Below are 22,000 nucleotides of genomic sequence, written 5' to 3'. Positions count from 1 at the left end.
AAGTAAAAGTGCCTTTGCCAACCACAATAAGTCCCTCCTTAAACTAACCCTTCCACCAGTGATACCTGTAGCAGTACCATGAAGGAACCACACATAAAGTCTGCCCCAAAATAAGAGATGTGTGTGTACTGAACAGTCAGAAAAACATTATCACTGTAAAACACTTTAATTATTAATAAGTGTTAAAACAAGGAGATGACATGATGGATGGGTAACACTGCTGGAACTTTATGATTTTACGTCTTTCATGTTTAACCTTTTCATTTAGTTTTGATTCATGTTTGTTTATTTATTTATGAGATTTATTGAGCGCAAATACCCTCGGCGCTTGGGTAGAGTGATTGTATGGTAGGTGTTTATTGATTGAAGAGCCAGGTTTTTAACTGTTTATGGAAGGGTATTAAAGATGTGGTGATTTGTATTTGATGCAACACAGAGTTCCAAAGTTTGGCTGTTGTAATTGAGAAAGATCTGTCACCCCAGGTTACTTTCTTAGTTTTTGGAACCTCTAGGAGGTTGGCAGTGGAGGACCGTAGTGCACGTGCTGGTCTGTAGGGACATAGGGATTGTTTCAGAAAAGCAGGTCCTGTTGCGTGGATGGTCTTGAAAGCTATGCATAAGGCTTTGAATTTAATTCTGTGTCTCACTGGTAGCCAATGAAGTTGTCGGATGGTTTTGTAGATTGGTGTAAACTTGGGTATACCTGTGATTAATCTAGCAGCTGCGTTCTGTACCAGCTGCAGTTTGTTCATTACCTTTTCTTGAGCATTGACAAGGAGTCCGTTACAGTAGTCAATGCGGGACATCACCAGAGTGCTGACTAAGGTTTTTATCGTACTTGTGGGGAGATAGGGGAGGAGTTTCCTGATCATTCTTACTGTAAAGAACGCAGATGAGACCACTGTGTTACCATGATGCATAAATGACAGTTTGTTGTCAAAAATCACCCCTAAGTTTCTAACTTTGGTGACTGGGGTGGGAGGTAGTCCAAGATCTTCTGGCCACCAAGAGAGGGACCAGGCTGGAGTGAGATTGCCGAAAACCATTACCTCGGTTTTATCCGAGTTTAGTTTAATGCAATTCTCGGTCATCCACTTGCTTATCGCAAGCATTCCCTGTTTGAAGTCACAGGCTACTTTCAGTCCGTTGTTGTTAACCACCAAGACAAGCTGAGTATCATCGGCATATGAGGTTAACGCTAGATGATGAGCTTTAATGATACTCGCCAAGTCAGCTACATATATATTAAAAAGTGTCAGACTTAGGAAGGATCCCTGGGGGACACCACAGGGTAGAACAAATGGAGATGATGAGAAGTTACCGAACGCCACGGAATGCTCCTGGTTGGTTAGGAAGGAAGAGAGTAGGGAAATGGCGTTTTTTGATACTCCTGTTGCCGTGACATGGTCGATCAGGGTGACATGATCAACCGTGTCAAAGGCCGCGGAGAGGTCAAACAGAAGACAACAACGAATAGAAAAAAGTTACATTCCTCCTTTGGCACGTGTATTATTAAACAGGAACAATCATCATTGGTTGATGGAAAGTCCATTAGTGTATTGGCCTTCCGTCTAAACTGTCTATCAAGCTAAAGGTGGTCCACAATGTGATTTGTGGGGAGCTTGCTTATACTCTGTTTTAGCCAGCGGCAGAATGATGGAAAGGGAAGAGTGGCCCCTTGGCCTTCCATATCTCACGGATATTCATTAATAATCCACATTTGTGAAGCGCACAATCACCCGCAAGGGTCTCTAGGCAATGGGGGCCGCCGGGAAGATTAAGCAAACTGTTGCCCAGAGTCACAGGGTGCTGGGCTAATCTGCCGATGGTGTCGGGGATCGAACCGTGATCCCCAGATTCTGGAATCAGTCGCCCTAGCCACGGCATCACACCTCTTCCTGGGCTCCATGGAGGCCCTCTGAAGGGTTGAGGAGGGACCCATGTAGGGTTTGGGGTCCCGGGCTCCTGCGTTGAGCCCCAGATTTATAGCGACATATACTGGATAAAGATCTACAATTGTTTCCATTTGCAGTACATTGCACAGCATCCTTTCACTTGAAGACAGATTATCAGATTTACAAATCCATAAGACTTTGGGGTATCCTTGCAATGTGTTCTGATTAAGGAGTCTTGCGATTCAGGGCACCATTCGATGAATATATTGTTACAATTGAGAGAATAGACAATGTACCATTTTCAAAGATATTTGTTATTAATTTGCTTAATCTGCAGAGCCAGGGGGGAGAAGGGAGAGAAGATTAAAACCAAGACTACAATATATCTAATTTCTTATTTAGTTTTTCAAGAGCTATGTGATTGATGTTTGAGACACAGCGCTTATGCTTATGCAGTATGTTGCTCATTTGTGCTTTTTAGATCTTGCAGGTCGAAGACAGATTGTGGCCAATACCAATATATTAATTGGGCTTTGGGTAAGCACACTGCTTATCATTGGTTGACTTGCTCGTCAATCACGTTTGCTTGCTTTTAATTTAATGGCTTTACAGAAGCATATCTTCTTTACCGTCCTTTTGACTGGATGACTTGTATCCTTCCACTGTTCACATTTTTCTTTTTCGTTCAGCACTTCAAGGAAGTGTATGTGATTTCTTGCTATCTTCCTAGTGTACTACCTCAAATACAAACCTCGTCATGCTGCTTGGTATTCCCGTCTCTCTTCGCCAAGCTGAAATGCTGCTCGGGCTGCCTAGCTCTTTTTTTAATTTACTTTCTCTCATTGCCTCAACCTCCTCCATTGCTCTCCACAACCTCATACCATTACTGCCTGTGTTGGCTTCTCCCCCCACTTGCTTCTCCAGTGCTTCTCTGCCTCTACCATCCCAATGTTTATCTGCTCCTCCACTGCCCCTCTGATGATGCAATCTTTTTTTTAAGTGGATAACATTTTTTTTGAAAGGCCAGGCAGTTGGAGTTTGCTTCTGGGGTGATCTTTTTTAAAAATGCGCTTTAAAGCATGTTTGAATTCTTTTTTATTAGTGCACCAATGTTGGTGTCTGTCATCTTGGAATAGTAAACAAAATAGTGGCCTTGTCATGTCATATGCATGCAAATGCATGAAGACGCATGCAAGCGCATGTCACGACGACGGGCAATTTTGAGTCTTCACTCATACATGTACATGCATGATAAAGCATGCATGAGTACTTACACATCAATGTGCTTTTTTTTTTTTTTTGTGGATGCTCCACAACGTTGGCAAAAAGCATCTATTTTTCCCAAAAAGCAAGTGTTTGCATAAGCAGACGAAAGACGAGACCTATTGGCTTTTGCCAGTGATTATTTGTTGTGGCTGATGGTGCACAGCATCACAAAAAAAAAATATTTTGCTGATGGTATACAGCATCGCAGAAAAGCACTGACTAGATGAATTGGTCCCAAACGCAACACTATTGGCTTTGCCAGTGGTTGTTTCATCTTGTTATTTACATTGTCAGGGCAGGTTAAGTGCTTCTCACTGCCAAATCCTAGAGCCCCCACTTGACAGGAATTCAAGACCCCGTCTCTCCACCCCTCCATCCCTCCAGTTGCTAGTCCCCCAGGTTGAAGACTCCTGTTCAGAAGGAGGTGTTAATAAAGGATACCTATATTAAAATTGATGTAATAAACGTAGAGATTGATTCATGAATTTCTGTGTCGACATCTAAAGTGTATTCGAAGTATGAAAAGAGTGGGAGGGCTTGGCACATCCTCTGGTGACATCACCCCTTTTCTTTGTTCTCATCTGGCCACACATTCACAACAAACCCACAGGCCTCATACTTGGCAGGCAACACACAGGAAGTTGCAGCTGTGCTTACGTTGTTCCCACAGATATGTTGCCGAGAAGCAAACCGCAGGGCACGCTTTTGACGCATCCTTGTCAGCAGGCAAGACTTCGTATTTCTGTACACGTCATTTTTGCAGTGCTTGCCTACAGTATTTCATCTGTTTTGTTCCAGGGGGAAGCAACACCCAAATCATGCCACATAATACAAGTTTATAGAAAGTGCAGCCTTTGATCTGTGTTAATTAGGGAACAAAAGAGCCCTCTTTCCAGTATCTCATCCAAGGTGCAATAGTTCAATGCATTGTTCTTATTGGGTAGCACTATCAAGTGGACTTTCCGTAGATCAAATAGCCGCTAATCTGTCAGGCCATTAATGAGAGACAGTGCAGCTGGGTTAATATGATCGCCCCGGTGACAGCCGCCATTTCCAAGTGTGTGTCTGAAGCACGACAGTTTAACAATGAGGATCCCTTCTTTTAGACAACAATTTACGTAATCAATTAAAAATAGATACGTGGCAAATACGACTCTCCTGATACACAAATATACACTATTCAGTGTGAACTCCAAACAACTGCCTGGTGTGAACTCCTGCTCAGCTTCGTATTCTCCGGTTCAGACGCAGCACGGCGAGCTCTTGCCGCTGTTATTACATTAACGAGGTGTACTGCGACTTATTTACTTACTGAGCCTACAGTAGGCTCAGTAAATTTAGTAAATCAAAGGAGTTCGGATGATACACTTGGAGGGTGACATTTCTTCTGCTTGCTGACGAGTTTCATTCCACAAACCGAGCAGGACTAGCAAGCCCAGGGTTCAGATGTAAAAAACACAAATCATTAACAGAACGCAGAACAAATCAAACATTCACCCCAGTCAAGAAATCTGGGTTAAATCCATCGTTCTTTTGCTCCCCAAGCCACCCCAGTTTAGACCCAGCCATATGCTAATCAGTCTTGACGGGGCTCCTCATGGGAACAGTCCAGACCGAACTGCCAAGCCAGGTCCTCCCTGGACCGGAAACAAGCATCCTGGGATGGGTTTCAGGGTATCACTGCTCATCAGCCGGCTAACTTGAATCCAGTGGCACAGAGAGCCTGAGACCCATGTCTGGGCATACCCGGCGCACTTAGGGCGAGAAAGCAGTAGACAGGCAAATAATGGATGGATGGAGCAGAACCAGCATCAGGTCCACCTACCTACCTAAAGAGAGAGTGACAAACTCACATTCACATCTGGATCCCAAGCGTGGCACCCGGCACCTCTGCAGCCCTTCGAGTTAAAACAGCAGCCACCGAGCTTCCTCCTGGACACACCTGAGTACTGTTCAAAGCGCAGATATTTTTCACCAGGAGCCTCCGAGTGACAACAAATAGTCAACACAAGTTGTCTCCGATGACACTCAGAAGCCTGAGGTGAAACATCCCCTTTATTTGTTACCCATCTGCAACTTTCTGTCCTGTACACACCCCCATTGTATCTGCTCCTGCTTTTATCAGCAGTGTATGGGTACAAGAGGCATGGGAAAACGATTAAAAAGTCCTTTTCCTATCCCTCTTACACAAAACGTTTTGCCGACGACTCTCCCAAACGTCTCGCTTTCCACTCTACTTTTAAAAAACACTTACCTAGCATCCCGCAACTCTCCGCATTCCAGCTAAATAATGAAAAATAAAACCTGGTGTCCTGCTCATAACCGCACTACCCTATGTAATCACCATTCAGCCTGCTTTATCGCACACAAGAAAAAAAGACTCCAGCGCCACCATTTTCATAGAAAAGACCCCCCCCCCAACCCAACTCTAAAAGAAAAATCCCAGAACTGTTGGCTACCACCTCTTGAAACTTCTGTGCCTTTCCTCGCCCTTATTGCCAATGCGGCTGTCTCTGCTCTCCATGGATCAGAGAGCGGGAGCTGCACTGACAGGCTCTCTGACAGCCGTATCAAAGGGGGTGTCTATTCACAGAGACCCCCAGGAGACCGAGATTGTTGGGATAGGAGGAAAAAGTTTGCCGCCTGCCTGTTCCTGACTCCCTAGAGTCTATGGAAACCAGAGACATACAGAAGAAAGTGGACGAGACTGCCAGCTACCATTACACCACTTCACTTAGGTTTCTGTAAGACTTGATGAGGCGGCCAAACACTTATCCTTATGACGTGGCAACAGTGGTAAACAACTTTGGTTTTCGACTGTTGCTGTGCCATATCACTGAAAGCCTGGATTCAGAATTCGGTATTCACAATACTGCTTAACAATAATATCACCATATATGAAATAAAAATAACTTTTTTCGTTTTCAAGGTTTAAACTATCCAACACCCAACCTTCAGTAATGTACAATATATTTTATAAAACGTTGCTTCTGACCTTCACCCTGAAAGATTCTTTGACTGATGCACGTGCCAATGAAATGTTAAATTGTGGGTGAGTGAGCGTTGTGTTTTTTCTCTGTTGCCTATATCAGATGTATGGCTTCGTACTTTCAGCTGTCCTTGGAGGCTGCACCAGGACCAAAAGTGCTGATCTCAGTTTACATTTTAATTCCCATTACATAAGTTTTCATTTTGCTGGCTGTTGAAACATGTTAATGATCCCTGAATAACACAGCTGCAGTGAAAAACACTCTACGAATAAATATGGATGGTAGGATACATGGGACTAACTTCTGAATACATTTAAGGGAATACATTCATCTCATGAGTTCCTGGTGCTGGCAGCACGGTGATTTTGTGGTAGCCCCAAACCACCTGAATTAACATCTTCTCTTGGTCATGGTGCCTGAGGAAGGATCAGGAATGCCTTTCTACAGAGAGTGAAGGCTGGTAAGGCCTTTCATTGCTCAAACCTTACTGGTGGTGGAGTCCTACAAACTCTAGGCACTACTGATGCAGCAGGCACTTGGATTGATACTGCTGCTCAACAATCTTCCACATTGATGTAGATATTTTAATTTAAGAAATAAAAGTGTCCCCCTGGAATGGCTTTAATAGCAAATGCTCAACTTTTTTGGTGATGACACTGGAACTAGGAGGAAATGGACCACTACCTTCTAGAGCCCAGGGAGTAGGAGAGAGTTGTGACTAAATATACTGCCAGCGGTTCCGTGCTTCAGTAAAGGCGGCACACATATCGTAGGGTACACTAACACAGAAGGTGTCTGGGGGAATAGTCCACCAAGACACGGAAAGCCTTTGATTCCGAGAACGTGCTTGGGAGGCAGGACGATGTAGCTGCTACCTCCTGTGGTTGCGTTGGCTCTTTTAATGCACTCATTCTCTGAGTCACCCAAAGTTCATTTTAAAAGAATTGGAAAAACTCACTAACCTGCTGTGAGCCCATTTGAAATCTTACGTATTCAAGAGATGTGGGTCACAGACAAGCAGAGTGTCCGAGTTAGGTTGCAGTTTTGCAAAGTGCAGAGCTACATACTCTTGTGACACCAGACCAGGTCTTCTATATTAATTTAGACTAACATTCTGTTCTTTGACAGTCTTACACATATTGTCAAGAAATATTTTCATTACGAACTGTTTATCTGTTTCTCATGTCAGTTGGTTGTTGTTTAATGTTGACTTCTGTGCTGGAAACCTAATGAATGGGGAGTCGAAGTTGATGTGTGTACTGCAGTTAAATGTTGAATAGTATGATGAGGGAAGCCACAAAACAGCAACTTCTCCTAAAAGGTGTTCTGGAATTAAGATCTTACGATGGTATTTAAGGGTAGAGGTGTGAGAGAGCAATCGGTGTTACAATATACCGGTGCCAAATTGTAGCAGTGGGTGGTATGCACTTGACACGGTACATTTCATTATTTTGAATGTTTTCATGAAGATCTTGGATGATTTCAGCTTATCTCCTTTAAGATGCTGCCAACAAAGGAAGAACCTCTGTACTTAAGATACATTTGATCCTATACAGGACTCTAATAATGTGAAGAAAAAGTACAGACGAATACTCAATTGTGATTTAGAAAAGAGTAATTAAATATTATCTAGGATATGCTAAATGTTCCTACTGAATGTAAACATTTTTGCTCCAAAAGGACGAATACAAATCTAAGATAAACACTACGAGAAACGAAATTCTCATGAAAGATGCCTGTTTTGTACTGCCCAGCAGTGCATTCCCTTTTAGTTTTTTACTTGGCATAGCACTGAAGAGGCATGGAATTTGCCATAGTGGAGTGTAAAGTAGAACAATCCTGAATTGTTTGCATTGAGGTTGTTTACGTTTTCTCATTGCTGTCGCTTACCATGATGGTGTCTCCGGGTACTGATACCCTGTAATGACTTAACTCAGGTGAAAGTTCTGTACAACCTGATTTAATTCAGACTTGTACTGTGCCATTGGAGCATGTGCCCAAGGATGCAACAAGCTCCTGCAGACTATTTCTTCGATGGTCACTCTGATAACCATAATATCACTGGTAGCGGTAGAAATAACTGCTTGTAGTGCACATATAGCAAATTAACACATCAGAAAGATAAACAAGGAATGCGATCGTGCCAATACAGCTCTATACTTATTTTCTTAATGATAAGGAACACAATTTAAAATATTAAGAGATGGGAAAGAGTACTGGGTGTGGCACAGTAAATGCAACAAGTGCAAAATATAATGCAATTTAGGATTCCCAAATAATATGAATGTAATCATCCTAAAGAAATATAATGAAGAATGGATTAAATGAAAGAGAGGGTAGGAAAAGAGAGGAGGATATCCAAAGGAGAAACACAGTGTGGATCACTAGAGATGTAAAGTACGTATGCTACACATAACAGTCTAGGAAATATGGGCCATGTCCTTCAAAGACACGTATTATAATGGTGCACTGCGAAGATTGTCCTTTGGTGGGAAATAGTTAATAACGGTCTTATTTAATCTTCTTCAGATAGTGTTTCTCAAGAGTTTTTAATTTTTCTTAGCTATCAAAGGTATTGCAAAACGATATTAGATTATGAGTAAGCATAGTTCTAAGACCTGAAGGTGAGACAGGACATGTGGGTGTTGAGTTTTAATGAAACCTTAGGCAGAAAGACAAACCCTTAAGCAGAATCACAAGAGATAAGCAAATGTGCCTTTCCAATTTGTATATTCACATCAAAAGGTATTATTCAAAAGGACCCTGGTTTCAATGTGTATGGTGTCCATTGTCGATTGGTATTTCACATCTGTGTTACTCTATTCCTCCTACAAAAGAATCCCTAACATTACTGCAGTAAACAGAACAAGAGGCAGCATCAGAAGGTCCATTCAGTCAAAGAAACCGAGTTTTGAGGTAGACTCGATGGTGGCCTGAAGATGCTGCATAACAAAGGTAGACTCGATGGTGGCCTGAAGATGCTGCATAACAAAGGTAGACTCGATGGTGGCCTGAAGATGCTGCATAACAAAGGTATGTAACTGGGGCTCTGTGACTACTCCAAGCAACACTCGGATATTACTTCTAAAGCAAATGCTTTAGGAGGAGGTTTTGGCTTGACAGCCGTGAGATCGCAGCCCTTAATGCGCTGAATTCCCTAAATAAAGTACATTTGCATAAGAGATGGCCGTGAAAAACTAATTACCACATCGGACTCAGAGATTATCTTCTTCTATTTATAAACCAGTGAATGTGAGACCAGATCAGTATATTTACTATTGATTTGCGGTTTCTGCAGATTTGCCTCTGAAAACATATATGGCTTCATGGTCAGAAGCCAGTGTATGGGGTGAATAGGGGGTTACATTTAATTAGAATACCCATCGTTGGTTATTATCAGAAGCTAAGGTTCAACAAAAGAAACTGTGAATGTTTGAACCTTCCCTCCCCTTAGCACCACAATTCACTGGCCAACAACATGCTTGTGGACCATCTTTTAGCATAATAGGATCATATTGATGTAATGCTTCTTATTATGAAATTCTATTTATGGCACTTGTCAGTTTAATGGACTTGATTGTCTGAATAAAGTATGTGTTACTGATTAGTCAACAACATACAAGTCAAACTAAAAGGATCAGTTGATAAATTCTCAGTTTAGGCAAGATTTTTAAATGTATCCCAGTGCAGCCAATTATAAGTTGCTCACTGAACAACATTTCTGGACAGTTTTCCATTAACAGCGGGTATTAATCAAATGAAAGTACATTCAGTGCGTACTATAAAAGTTGAATCTCCAGCGCTCGTAATGTATCCAAAGAATGCTTAAGCATTAATAAGCTTTAATCACCCTCTGTGATTTCTAAAGAGATTTCTTATCAAAGACCTTCAAGTAAAATCTCAAACATCAGGAACGTGTAAAGGGAAGACAACTCCGGAATTTTGTTCATCCACTTTAAGGTTTTTTTAGAACATTACCAAGGAGCTCCTCCGGGGAGGGTCTCTGGAAGTAGCTGTCCATCGGTCTCCCTGCTCAGTTTTGGCCTAGTAGGAAGGCCCACTAATCTCATCGTCTAGCTAAATGAGAAATGATTTACCATCTTCGCCAGAAATCCACTGACCATAGGCATAGTCTCAGATATGTGGAAAACAGCTACAGTAAAACCTCTGCGAAAAAAAAGTCTTTTGATCCCTCAGATCTGAATAATTTGTCACCTATATCCCATCTTGCATCCTGATCCACATTTGCATACAAACTTGATTTCAACTAACTCCGATTTTATCTTGAGAATAATGGCCTCCTTGGACTTTTTCAGGCTGGCTTCAGACTGTGCATAAACACCAAATTAGTGGTACTATCTACTGACCATGGCCTTCCGAGAGTGGTGGATAAGGGGGATGTCACAGCTGTGTACTTATTAGACCTTTTGACCCCACAATCAAACCTTTTATCATACCATCCTAATTTCTAGGCGCAGGTCATTTGGCCCCTCAGGTATGACTGAAATCGTATTTAGCAGATTGCGGCCTCCCCCATACGGGTCTGAACCCAAAGCTCTCAACTGTGGTGTCCCTCTGGGATCTAGTCTGTCTCTCCTTTCATTTAATATCTAAATGCATCCTCTTGCTAAACTTGTACCACAAATGTATGTAAAATGTACATGTACGCAGATAACACACAACTGGACTTGGCCCTCCACTTTCTTTGGCTGCACCGAACTTAGGTACCATCTTGATGTCAATGTTTCTAAGCAATTTGGATTGTCCTTTTGATTCTAGATTACAACTTCCACATTTATTGTTGGATCAGATCTAAAGTTTGGTAACTCCATGCGCTTATCTGCTCTGGTTGACTCTATCAATCAACTTCGATGATCGAATTTGCACCTGTTACTCGATCTGCAGGACGACTAAATGTCAACAAGTCACTCTTTGTCTGAAACAACTACACAGCCTTCCAGCCCGACAAAGAAAACGGGCAGAATCCATAAGGCCAAATCTGTCCAGCATTTATAGCTTCCAAATACGGCTAGCAAAGCCTCTCGGATCAATTCCTGTTTTAAGTCCTTAGAACAAGAACTGCTACTTTCGATTAATAAACTTCCCAGTATCTCCTCCCATCCCCCACCACCACCTCCTGCTGTGCTGGTGCTCAATCTCCTCTGCCATGATCATGCCCTCTGACACTCCCAGCCCCATGATGAGCGTATCTACTCTCAGACCTTTCCTCACGTGCTGTGTTCTTCCCTCCGCCCACGACTGGTTCTCCCCCCTCCCCACCCTCCGCCCCCCGCGACCATCCTACGCTACAAATGACGTGTTTGCTCATCACTCCCTGAGCTCAGAGCTTGAAGTGCAAATATAAAGGCACCCGACACCTCAGGTCCGCTTGCTACCGAGAAGTGCCTGTACTCTCCATGATAAGCACTCAACTCTGCACAGAAGTGCTGGTACGTTCCAATTCAAATGACATTATTTCGCTCAGTCCTTGGCTTTTACCAGTACGTCCCACTCTCCCTCCCGCGTCTCTGCTTTTCCCGGCCGTGCACCGAGCTCCTGAACCCTCTCCTCCGTCCCCAGCCTTTTCCCTTTCCCTTCGCCTTTACGGCAAAGGCAGCTCTCTCCCTAACTAGCCCAGCCTTTCCCTCCCGTGATGAGCCGCTTCTCTCTCCACCGGAAGGATCCACCCCCTCCTCCCCCTTCCGTCCATCCTTCACTGTGCTGTTTCTCCGTCCCCGGGCTTTCCCCTCCTGCTGGTTTTCTGCCCCTCCATGCTTCTCGTCGTGATTCTGTTCAAGTCAACTGATCTCCACGTGCTTCGTTTCTTTCAGCATAAACACCTGAGCGCTTAGTGACAGCTGCACAGCAGAACGAAGTGCTTAGAGGCGATACAGTGATCCCTCGCACACACTGAAGCCAATACTCACACAAACACCTACGAGATGTCACACGGCTATCCAGCCTTCCGGTGTCACGTGGATTCACTGCTGAAGTGGGAAACACCGCATTGGAATACTCTGAACACTGGAAGCCTTTCTGGTACATAGAGGCAGCATGACCAATAACCAATACCCAAGCATAAAAACACATCATGCAAAATATCTCAGCAGATCAACAAGTTCATTACATAAAGTAGGGCACATGGCGTTCCAGTATCACAGGGTCCTTCAGGCTCATAAGCAAGGAAGGAAGTCGAGGGTCACTGAAAGGGATGTGTCTAAGAGACCCAGGCCTCTTAAGGCAGCCGATAGGTGTTGGTGAGGCCCATTGTACACAAACTCCCCTGCGCAGGCCTTCTTCTTGCACCTTGATCACGCTGTCATAAGACCGCTCTGTAGATGACGCACCAATGGTCTTATGAGTATAACTCACCCCTTTACTCCACCTGAATGGGAATCTTTCCCCAACAACCTCCAACCCATTCCTCAATATCTTGGTCGGTGTCCCGCCTCCAGCAACCTTGGAGGTCTCTTGGGCAGTGGGAGTGGACTCATATCCTACTTTGTTGCAACCGCCTTATAAATCGACCAACCTCTACCAGAATCACACATTTTTTTTCCACTCAGACTACACCCTGATCGAACCCATTCATGGACTGCAAGCTTGACTACTGCAGGAGTCCGCAATCCGAACAAGGCGCTCAGTTTTAAGACCCCCTTTCACCCTCCGCACCAGGGTGGCTTCCTCAGAGTTTGCCGCCTCACTTCCTGTTGAGTGGACACTCTGTGTACTAGGCCTCTCTGCCACAAAATATTAGTGCCAATTGATTCAACAAGAGATTACAAACGAACACTGAGCCGTGCAGCAGAAGAAGTAAACAAACAGTGAAATGGCTGCGCATCCGTCCTAAGTTTAACAATGTATCACGTGATTTCAGCCAGAGCTCATAAAGGTGCAGGTCAATTATCACTAAAAATCAAATACATTTTACCATTTACTCCAATGAAACCACAACAGAGAAGACATCACCTACTTCCTCGTAGGAAGCAGCTCCATATCTTGCCCTAAATCCAAAAATCAAGTTATTTGAGGGACAGCACTGTAAGCATCCTAATGTGACTCTTACAAAAGAAAACAATTGCAGCAGAAAATCAAACTGAAGCTGCAGAGCAACAGACATTGTACTGGATTCAGACAGCCTCAGAGCGCACTGTGTAAATATCTATCAATGGAGACCGCATATGCGCCTCGGTCTCTTGAGATACATAATGTCCTCCTCACTCCAAGCTGCCCTGGTGGCTCGCAAGTTTACTTGACATAGAAACTACCTACTCACTGGCCGTAACCAAAGCCAGGCATTCCCCAAAACGAATGCTACACCTGTTGTCCCCCTCCTGCCCTACACTCGCTGAAGACGACAGGATGAGCCTTGTTGAGAGTTGGGTGTCAATTCATGGAGAATGTGGTAAATCCTCATGGGCGGCTTGCACAGTGGTGGAATAACCTTTGCAATCCTTTATATAGATGTCAATGGTAATTCTGAAAACAGCCTTTCGCTGGGCGAGGATCCTCCAAGGACTGAGCACATCCTCCCCTAATAGGACTCTTTTCCGTTACAACCCAACAATAAATCAGACCCTGTATTCTAATGAAGCAAAGTTGTCCCTGTGGAGATGCGATGCAACCATCGACTTGACAATCCGGTATAATCGCCATTCAAGGGATGGGGGGCACCGAGGCAAGGTCCACCCCCTAGAGTAGAAGCGCAACAGCAATCTATGTACAACGTACCACCAGACCAACCTCAGAAGGGATCATTAGAGGCGCCTTCGACGGTTTAATCAAGAACTCTGCTATTCTGGTGATGGCTTGGAAGCTGAGCGTGGAATATTAAAATATCAGATGTTTAATAAATGCACATAAATTTGGACTTGTACCTAAAGTGTCATGTTGATCTAGTATGCGGCAGCAGCGGTGACCTAATTTTAGATCTAATGGCCATCGCTGGAGAAGCGGGGTTTCCTTCCGCAATAACATCGCTCAAAGCTAGACGCGACTGAGCACAACATGCCTCTATCACAAAGGAAGTCATCGCTGCTGGCCCTCCGAAAGGCTCTGTGCATCCTTAGAACCCTCCGCAGATGCACCAAGCACTGTAGCGTCAAGCCAATGTCGATCGTTACTTACTCTTTCCACATCAAGACTACGTTTTTCAGCCGGGAGTCAATATGGGATGACAACCTGGCAGTATCTCATTCTGCGCATTGCCTCTGCCGGGGAGGCGAGAGTAAACACACATAAACAATGAGGACAACAGCCCAGGCAGCTACATCAACGTAGATCAATATGATGTGGCAGGAAACATGAAATAGTGCATGCAGTGAACAGGCAGTCAGCCGCTCGCCTAATCGGCAACAGAACAGGAATGCTATGAACGCCACAGGCTCTTTCCGAAAGGAGTAAGTGTGGTAGTAGTGCTGAAAGGAAGGCGATGACGCATACCCTCAGTCTACGATAGCTACATGCGCCATGGGGCTGGCCCACAAAGGTGTACATTTGTTTGTGCTGATGGTAAGGAGATGGCACGTGCCCAGTTTCAGAAGGCACCAAACACCATGGGGCTGGTTCATAAAGGGGTTAAATATGTTTGTGTTGAAGGTAAGGAGACGGTGCAGTGGCCTCATTCTTAGAGGCGCATGCATGCCATGGGCTACTTTATAAAGGAGTAAGTTTGTGCTCATGGTAAGAAGATGCTGCAATGAGCACCTTCAGGGAATGCCATAAATGCCATGGGGCTGGCTCATAAAAGGGTCAATGTGGTTGTGTGGAAGGTAAGGACCTGTGTCTTGGCAGGCTCCGCTTACCATGGGGCTGGTTCATAAAGCAGTAAATGAGGAGTCTGTATGGCAGGTAAGGAGACAGCGCTGTGAGCTCAGCCTGGGAAGACTATAAAAGCCATGGGACTGGGTCATAAAGGCTTATGTAATGTATTTGTGTTGAAGGTAAGGAGACGCTGCATGACATCAGTGTGTGCAAGCTATGAACGCTGTGCGGCTGGTTCATACAGGGGTAAATTGGGTGGAGGTAAGACAATGGGGCTGCGAAATGAGTCTGGGAAGTCTACAAGCGCATAGAGAAGTAAGGGCTGTGCTTGTGTTGAGGGTAAAGAGATGGTGCAGAAACCGCAGTATAAATTAACTTTTGAGTTTTGTCTCAAATATCTTATTGGGTGACAGTTGAGAAAGGCTGGCAGGGTGGTTGTTGTTCCTGGAAAAGCTACATGAAAAGGTCCCAGTTCAGTATCTTGATTTATACATTTATTCTATGATCAGTGGGAACATTTCAAACATAGACACTGAGCACAGGACCGAGTGTTGAAGCAGGAAACAATCACCCTTGCAGTTTGGAATAGGAGACAAGAGACAGTAAACAATTCACCCACACAGACAGACCGTACTAATTGACTCCAGTTTCGGTCGTACTCAGCACTCATCCATACAGCAGTTCCCTTCCAGCGGGCATAGGCCCACCACTAATGTATAATTGACGCAGAAGAAAAAAAAACTAACCAATCCACTCAAAAAATGGAAATGCAAATTGTGTTGTGCAATGCAGGCTAAACATTGCGTCTAATGGACATTTAAAAAATGCAAGTGGGCATGTGAAGCTGGTCCTAATCAGAGGTGGCATAGCAGAGTACCACAAACGAACGATGCCAATGGCACTCTACACCCCGACTGAAGCATTCAAGCAACATTGGTGGCGCTCTTTCACAACCCCAAAGCACGAGCTGTTCCTGATTTTCCCTCCAAATAGCCCTTGTCTGAAGGGGAAGCGCCGTTCTGACTGAAAGTGTGTATTTTAAGGCGTGCAATCAAAATATTGTCTTTTTTTCACTTAGCCATTATGCAAAAACCTTGCTCAGGATGTGTGTCCAACCCTGTGGCTAGAATCACTCAAACTTATGTGTGGCCACATGCAACGTACGAGTGGCACTAAGCAAAGAAATGAACGAAAATGAACAAAAAATAAGAAGCACATTTCCTCTGAAGGTGGAAAATGAGGCGGAAGACCTCTTTGAAAGTCACCGGAAGCCTGGGCGCTTTAAGGGGACTGTGGGCAGAGAAAGCTCTGTAATTGAACTAGCACAACAAGACGTTTCAGACTAATCCATCAAACTGTCACGCGGACTGTCATGTGTCATATGATTAATGGCCTCGCGAGTTTTCATAGTATGTAACAGGAACATGCAGTTCGGAAACAGAAACAATAATTAAGGCTGGGCCCAGATACCGTGGTGGAGCCGAGTGCCCACTGGCAGCGCCCCAAAGGTGTGGAGGCAGGAGCGGGCATCTAATTAAAGACTGCTACAGGGAAGAGGAAGCCATACATCATAACACGAACACGCTGAGAACTCAACGCCGAGAGCGTCGCACCGCTCAATCTGTTAGTACAACGTGACGCATCAACTGTACACACGTTCGAGCGTTGTGTTTTTGGACCGGGAGTCATTGGTTCAGTATCTGCAGAAAATGCTCTGAGGTAAGCAGGGCCCAGTGAACCCGATAAAACTGACGTGGGCGGGATGCATTTGGATGGCATTAGAATCTATGTGAACCCTCCTACGCCACTGTTTTGACAGTTGGTCGACACCTGGCACGCGCCTGTGGAGTGCTGCGCGTGACCTGCAGTGGAAGGTATGTCTTAATCTCAAACTGCGTAATTGAAAGAAGGGGGCTCACAGACGGTGCCCCCCTCCAAGACATCCTCTTCCTGGCACAGTGGGGCACAGCTGACAAGCGTGCTCTGTGTGGGTGGTTCCATTTCTAGATTTGTGGTTTATGATACACACACATTCCATGGGTGACATCTATCTATGTGTTCTGGGTTTTGCCTGTCTGTGCCAGGCCTGGCTGCGTCCTGAGGTTTCTCTCTAGTGCATTAAACTTCACGAGAGGCAATTCATCCAGCGCGTTTATCTTTTATCACCACGGTGGCCTTTGCGTAACTGACCCAGGTCGGGTGGGAGGCACCATGTTTCACAAGTATGTCCTGCTGGAGAGTAGGAGGCGCCTTGTTTCAGGTTCACATTATCAGCAGAGATCTGGTGTGGTAAGAATCAAAGAGGAGATCTCTCCCTCCCTCTCACCCTGACTGCACATGGCTGCCGTGTCGTGCCGTGCCAGTAAAGGGCAGAGGCCCGAGACTGGCGTTGCATCAAGATTCAAGGATGTACCTCTACCCAACGGCTCCCATGGGAGAGTCGACAAAGACGACAGATTCTAATGTTGACTAAACCCCTCCAGCTCTAACTCAAACCCACAAAGGAACTAAGAAAAGATCATGTCCTTATAGCTGCTCCAATAATGTTTACCTTGTAATTACGCCGAATTTTAAGAGAGAATGTTTCATTCTGTTGTTGCCTTTATCAAAGAGAAACACAAGCAAAGCGACCAAAAATGTATCAAGAAAAGGGCGCTGGACGTAGTAGAGCGGCTTTCGATGCGCCCCTAGAATACAGCCTGGAAGCCGCCAATCGGCCCAACAACAGATTTCCCGGAAGAGCGGAGTCCTGCAACGAATGCAAAGACTAACACCGGCCCATCGACCCTTCCAGCACAGAGTGCATTTATGCAAATGACACACGTGCGTCTTTGCTCTCCTCGCAACCTCTGCCACCAGGACAGCAGCCAGGAGGTTACAGGAAACGTGCCTGCGACACCGGCGCACCGTCATATCGGGTGACATGAATATCAACTTTTACAGCGCTATGGGGAGCTATATAAAAAAACCTTAATATCCTTCGTTTCTTTTAACAAGCACTCAGTCCGTGCCTCCGGGGCTGGGCTCGGCGTCAAAGCCATCCGAGCAGTAACAGCGACCAGGGCAATGGCAGATCATAAGCACCAGGGTCGGGATGATAATAAGGGTTAATTAAGACGGGAACACAGGTCGCGTGGCTTGCAGTGTTAGAGTAATAATGAGAGTCGCGATCTGAACATAATGAGGTGACGGAGGAGCTGATGGTGGCGAGTAAGAGGTAGGGACCCCGTCGGTCCCGCGAGCAATGATGACAAGCAATGATGGGCCCTTACGGCACCCCCGGCAGTGGCACTAAAATACCGGAGCCGCTGGCGCATCTGCCAGGGTCCCGGAGCCGCGGCTGTGAGTGTCTGTGAGAGAGAGCCGAGCCAGGAGCGCAGTCCGCCCTGGGAGCTGTCCGCGGTGCTGCAGCCGGCAGCCCGGGCTCGCCGTGCCCAGCCGTCTCTTCATTACCTGAATACGGCACCAGACGCCTGCCATGCACCTGACGGCAGGTCCTGGCAGGGCTCGAGCAGTCTCTTCATTATGAAAACTGCACCAGACGCCTGCCCTGCACCCGACGGCAGGTCCTGGCAGGGCTCGAGCAGTCTCTTCGTTATAAAAACTGCACCAGACGCCTGCCCTGCACCCGACGGCAGGTCCTGGCAGGGCTCGAGCAGTCTCTTGTTATGAAAACTGCACCAGACGCTTGTCCTGCACCACAAGGCATGTGTCCCGGCAAAGCTCGAGCAGTCTCTTCGTTATAAAAACTGCACCAGACGCCTGCCCTGCACCTGACTGGCAGGGCTCGAGCAGTCTCTCCATTATCTGAACATTCCACCCAGGCGTCTGCCCAGCACCTCAAGACCGGCCCTGGCAGGGGTCTCCCCTGGGGCCATTGTCAGCTCCTGGCAGACCTGGACCAGTCACCACTCCCCTCAAAGGGCCGTTCGGAGACGCGTGATCCGTGCCACCCACAACAACCAGCGGGTCGGGCGTATCAACAGACGCTAGATACTGTGGCCCCTCCGCGCCCCTTGGCCTCTCTCACGGCACCTATGACGTCATTATCACCCTCCCGGACACACACATCGCCAGTGCCAGCACAAGGACCAGCCTCCTGTGCACTCCCGTTTCCCGTAAACAACTGCGACACACTCGCGCGGCATACCCTGGTTTCAGCGTCCGTTACGGCAAGAGGTGAAATGTTATACATGGTTTCAAATACTTGATCATAAGGTACCGCCTAGTCCTCCATGTGGCACCAGGACCACTGGTACCTGGCCTAACCGCCTGAAAGAATATTTTATGCATACCCTCTTTTTAGCGCCCCCGGACAATTACCCTAGGAACAGTCATTCTAGTGCCCTCTACCCCCCAGATATATCCTTTTCCGGTCCCTCGTGATCTCATCCGTTCTCCAGTGCCCCATGCTTTACACCCGTGACACCCCATTTGTAGACTGTGAGAAACCTCGCCCCTCCCCCAGTCTTGCTGCCCGCGGTTCCCCCAAGACTCATTAAACGTGAGAATATGTTGTTTCTGGTCTGGGTACCATTAACACATTCCATGCCCCCAGTCCACTTTTGATTTATTCTACGACCCAATGTGTACGTAGTTATGAGAAAGCGTGCAACCCTTCTCCCTTCCTTCAATGTGCCAGCTCCCTGCGTAGCTGGCTGTGCCTACCTATCCTGGAAATTCGTGGTACCCTCTGTACTACACTCAATGGCACGCCACTCTGTATGTGTGCTTGCCATCACAGCAAGTGTTATCTGTTAAATTCTGGGATTTACTGGCATTGTATCTTTCACGCGCCTTGCGAGCCACTGATTTTGGTACATGTGAGCCACTGGTTTTATGTACCTATCATGTTCTATGTAACCTTTGTAAGTTCTGTGGCCCCCTCGCCTCTCACACACACGTCCTGGTATTGTATCACTGGGCTTGTGGTACAATCTGTACGCCTTCGCCTGCCCAGTCAGAGTACCGGTGGTATTTTTTTTAGGGCTCCTGTGTTTATACATATGACATGCAATGTACTATCAGTGCTATGCACACGTGAACCCCTCATATGGCACCCGGGGTAGCCTCTTGTTGGAAGGATGTGCTTATCTGCACTTTCTCTTTAGTGCGACCTGTGAGTCCTTCTCCATCACCTGTAGAGCCCGCACAGACACCCTGGTATGCTCGGTGCCACCCTGCTAGGGGCACCTATCGCACTCCTAACTCCCGGCAAGGGTACCAGTGCCACCCCGTGCCTCCCCAACTCTTCCCACTTGACCCCATCTCGGACCTGTATCCATACCTTGGGTGACCATCCTCAGGGCGTGTGTGAACGACGGGTCCAGGGAATCTTTCTCAGCCAGCAGCTCGGGCAGGTACTGATCATCCATTTACCGCGAGCGGTAGCAGAAGTGAGTGGGACAAGCCGCCCGGGCGCGAACCGATGCACGGGGGTCCCTGGGGGTGCACAGTGACTGCGCGGGCTCCTGTGCCCAGCACTCCGTCCTCGGGATCCGCGGCTGCTGCTGTGGATGCCGTTATCCGCCGGAGTCGCGCGCTCAGCCCCTGCCGCAGCTCCTGCTCCCAGCACCGACCGCCAATGACTGGCTCGCACGCGCGCGCCCCCAGCTGATAAACCGGCAGGGCACGGCGCGCTCCGGCCGCAGCAGCCAGGAGGGCGTGTCCGCCTCCGAGCGCGCGCCCGACGCGCGCACGCTCCGCCCTCCGGCGGCGTCCAACCGCCGCCCAGGCGCTGCTCGCGGCCACGCCCACCTGCCGCCCGTCTCGCGTTCCCATTGGACAAGCCGTTGACTTTGGGGACTTTCATGAATGGGCTGGTGGAGCTGTTGTTAAGACAAGAAGTTGTTTCCCTAGAAGGTTGCTGCCCTCTGGTCGGCTGTGGTTTTATTTGCTTCCATCCTAGCCGCGGGTTCAAGGACTTTTTTCGGCCATGTGCAGCTGTGAAGCCTCTTCCGCGCCCCGAATGAGAAATGGAAAATGAAGTATTTCTGTAGAATTCTTGTCTTTGTTTACTGGGGTTTCACTACACCTGGCACGCTCGTTAGTTCAAGGTTGTGCTCTAGCAATTTTATCTTTACACAGGATACAAATCACAGGTAAAATTCGCAGTACGGTCAGAGAAGTTGTAAATACGTTTCGGCAAAGTAATCTGTCATCCACTACTAATGGGTGTGACGTTTTGAGAGGACATTTTTTTATCATGTCTAGCAGGTGACGCAATAGCCAACATATAATGAGGTCATGTTCATTGTGAAGAGACATGACACCAGTTTTCAGAAATATATCAAATGAAGCCTGTGGCTCCTGAAAACTTTTGCTCACTACAAATCTTAATGGCTAAATTATCTGACTGCGAAAAGTCCACATCTTTAGTGAGAAATGTTCTTTAATTGAGAGACCACACGATAGCAAGAGTCTGAAAGCCATATCAAAGCTTGTAAATCAATGTATTTCTTCCTCCCTAGAACGTTCTGGGCCTTTCTGTTTCTCCTTATCACTCTTTTCATTAGACCCCTTCACTGTCTCACACCCTCTCTCGATATTTGTCTCATCCTTTTATGTCTCTTAATCGTCTTGTCCGTCTGTCCTACTTAGTTGAATCGGTCTTCCATTTCCCCTGTCTTTTCCTCCATTTTTATCCCCATCTCAATCTCTTCATCGCCTTCTCAGTTTATATTCCATTCTTCCCCTCTATCACTCTCGTCCAGTCTCTTGTTCCCACCCAGTGGAAGAAGTGCACTAAAAAAAGTATGCGAACTGTAATGCGGGCAAGGGTGAGGGTGTGGGCGCAGCTAAAAAAAGAAAATGTTCTGTACGTTTTTTCCGTCTTTCACTTTCTGGTAAAAACATATAAAATAACACACAGCTTAAATGAAAATTTAAAATGGTAATAAATGGGAAATACACTATCGTACATTAATGAAACCTCTATTAGTTAATGCACCGCACCAAATCCTGGTTGATGCCGTGGAGAATAGTAACTTGTGTATGTTCAGTGCTACAAGGTCCCAGTCTGTAACAGAAAGCACTGCAAACATGCAAGTCATTATTTTAAACATGCATTATACACAGTATAAGATA

At 46.2% G+C, this 22,000-nt stretch overlaps 1 protein-coding gene across 3 annotated transcripts in view; it reads right to left on the bottom strand.

Moving 5' to 3' along the window:
* KHDRBS3 (KH RNA binding domain containing, signal transduction associated 3) overlaps positions 1-20,485 on the bottom strand; it is a 243,801-nt gene extending 223,316 nt beyond the window's left edge. For all 3 annotated transcript variants that reach the window (XR_015309932.1, XM_086966255.1, XM_086966256.1), the window contains exon 1: positions 20,202-20,485. Coding sequence is in view for 2 of the 3 variants with exons in the window: in XM_086966255.1 (XP_086822381.1) it covers positions 20,202-20,289 (88 nt within the window). In the remaining variant the exon portion in view is untranslated. The remainder of the gene's footprint in view (positions 1-20,201) is intronic.
* Positions 20,486-22,000: the final 1,515 nt, after the last annotated feature.

The sequence above is a fragment of the Lissotriton vulgaris genome, chromosome 4_1 (genome assembly GCF_964263255.1).
Source record: "Lissotriton vulgaris chromosome 4_1, aLisVul1.2, whole genome shotgun sequence".
NCBI lineage: Eukaryota > Metazoa > Chordata > Amphibia > Caudata > Salamandridae > Lissotriton > Lissotriton vulgaris.
Note: the sequence above shows the minus strand (reverse complement) of the source record. Positions and strands in the feature narration are given on the sequence as shown.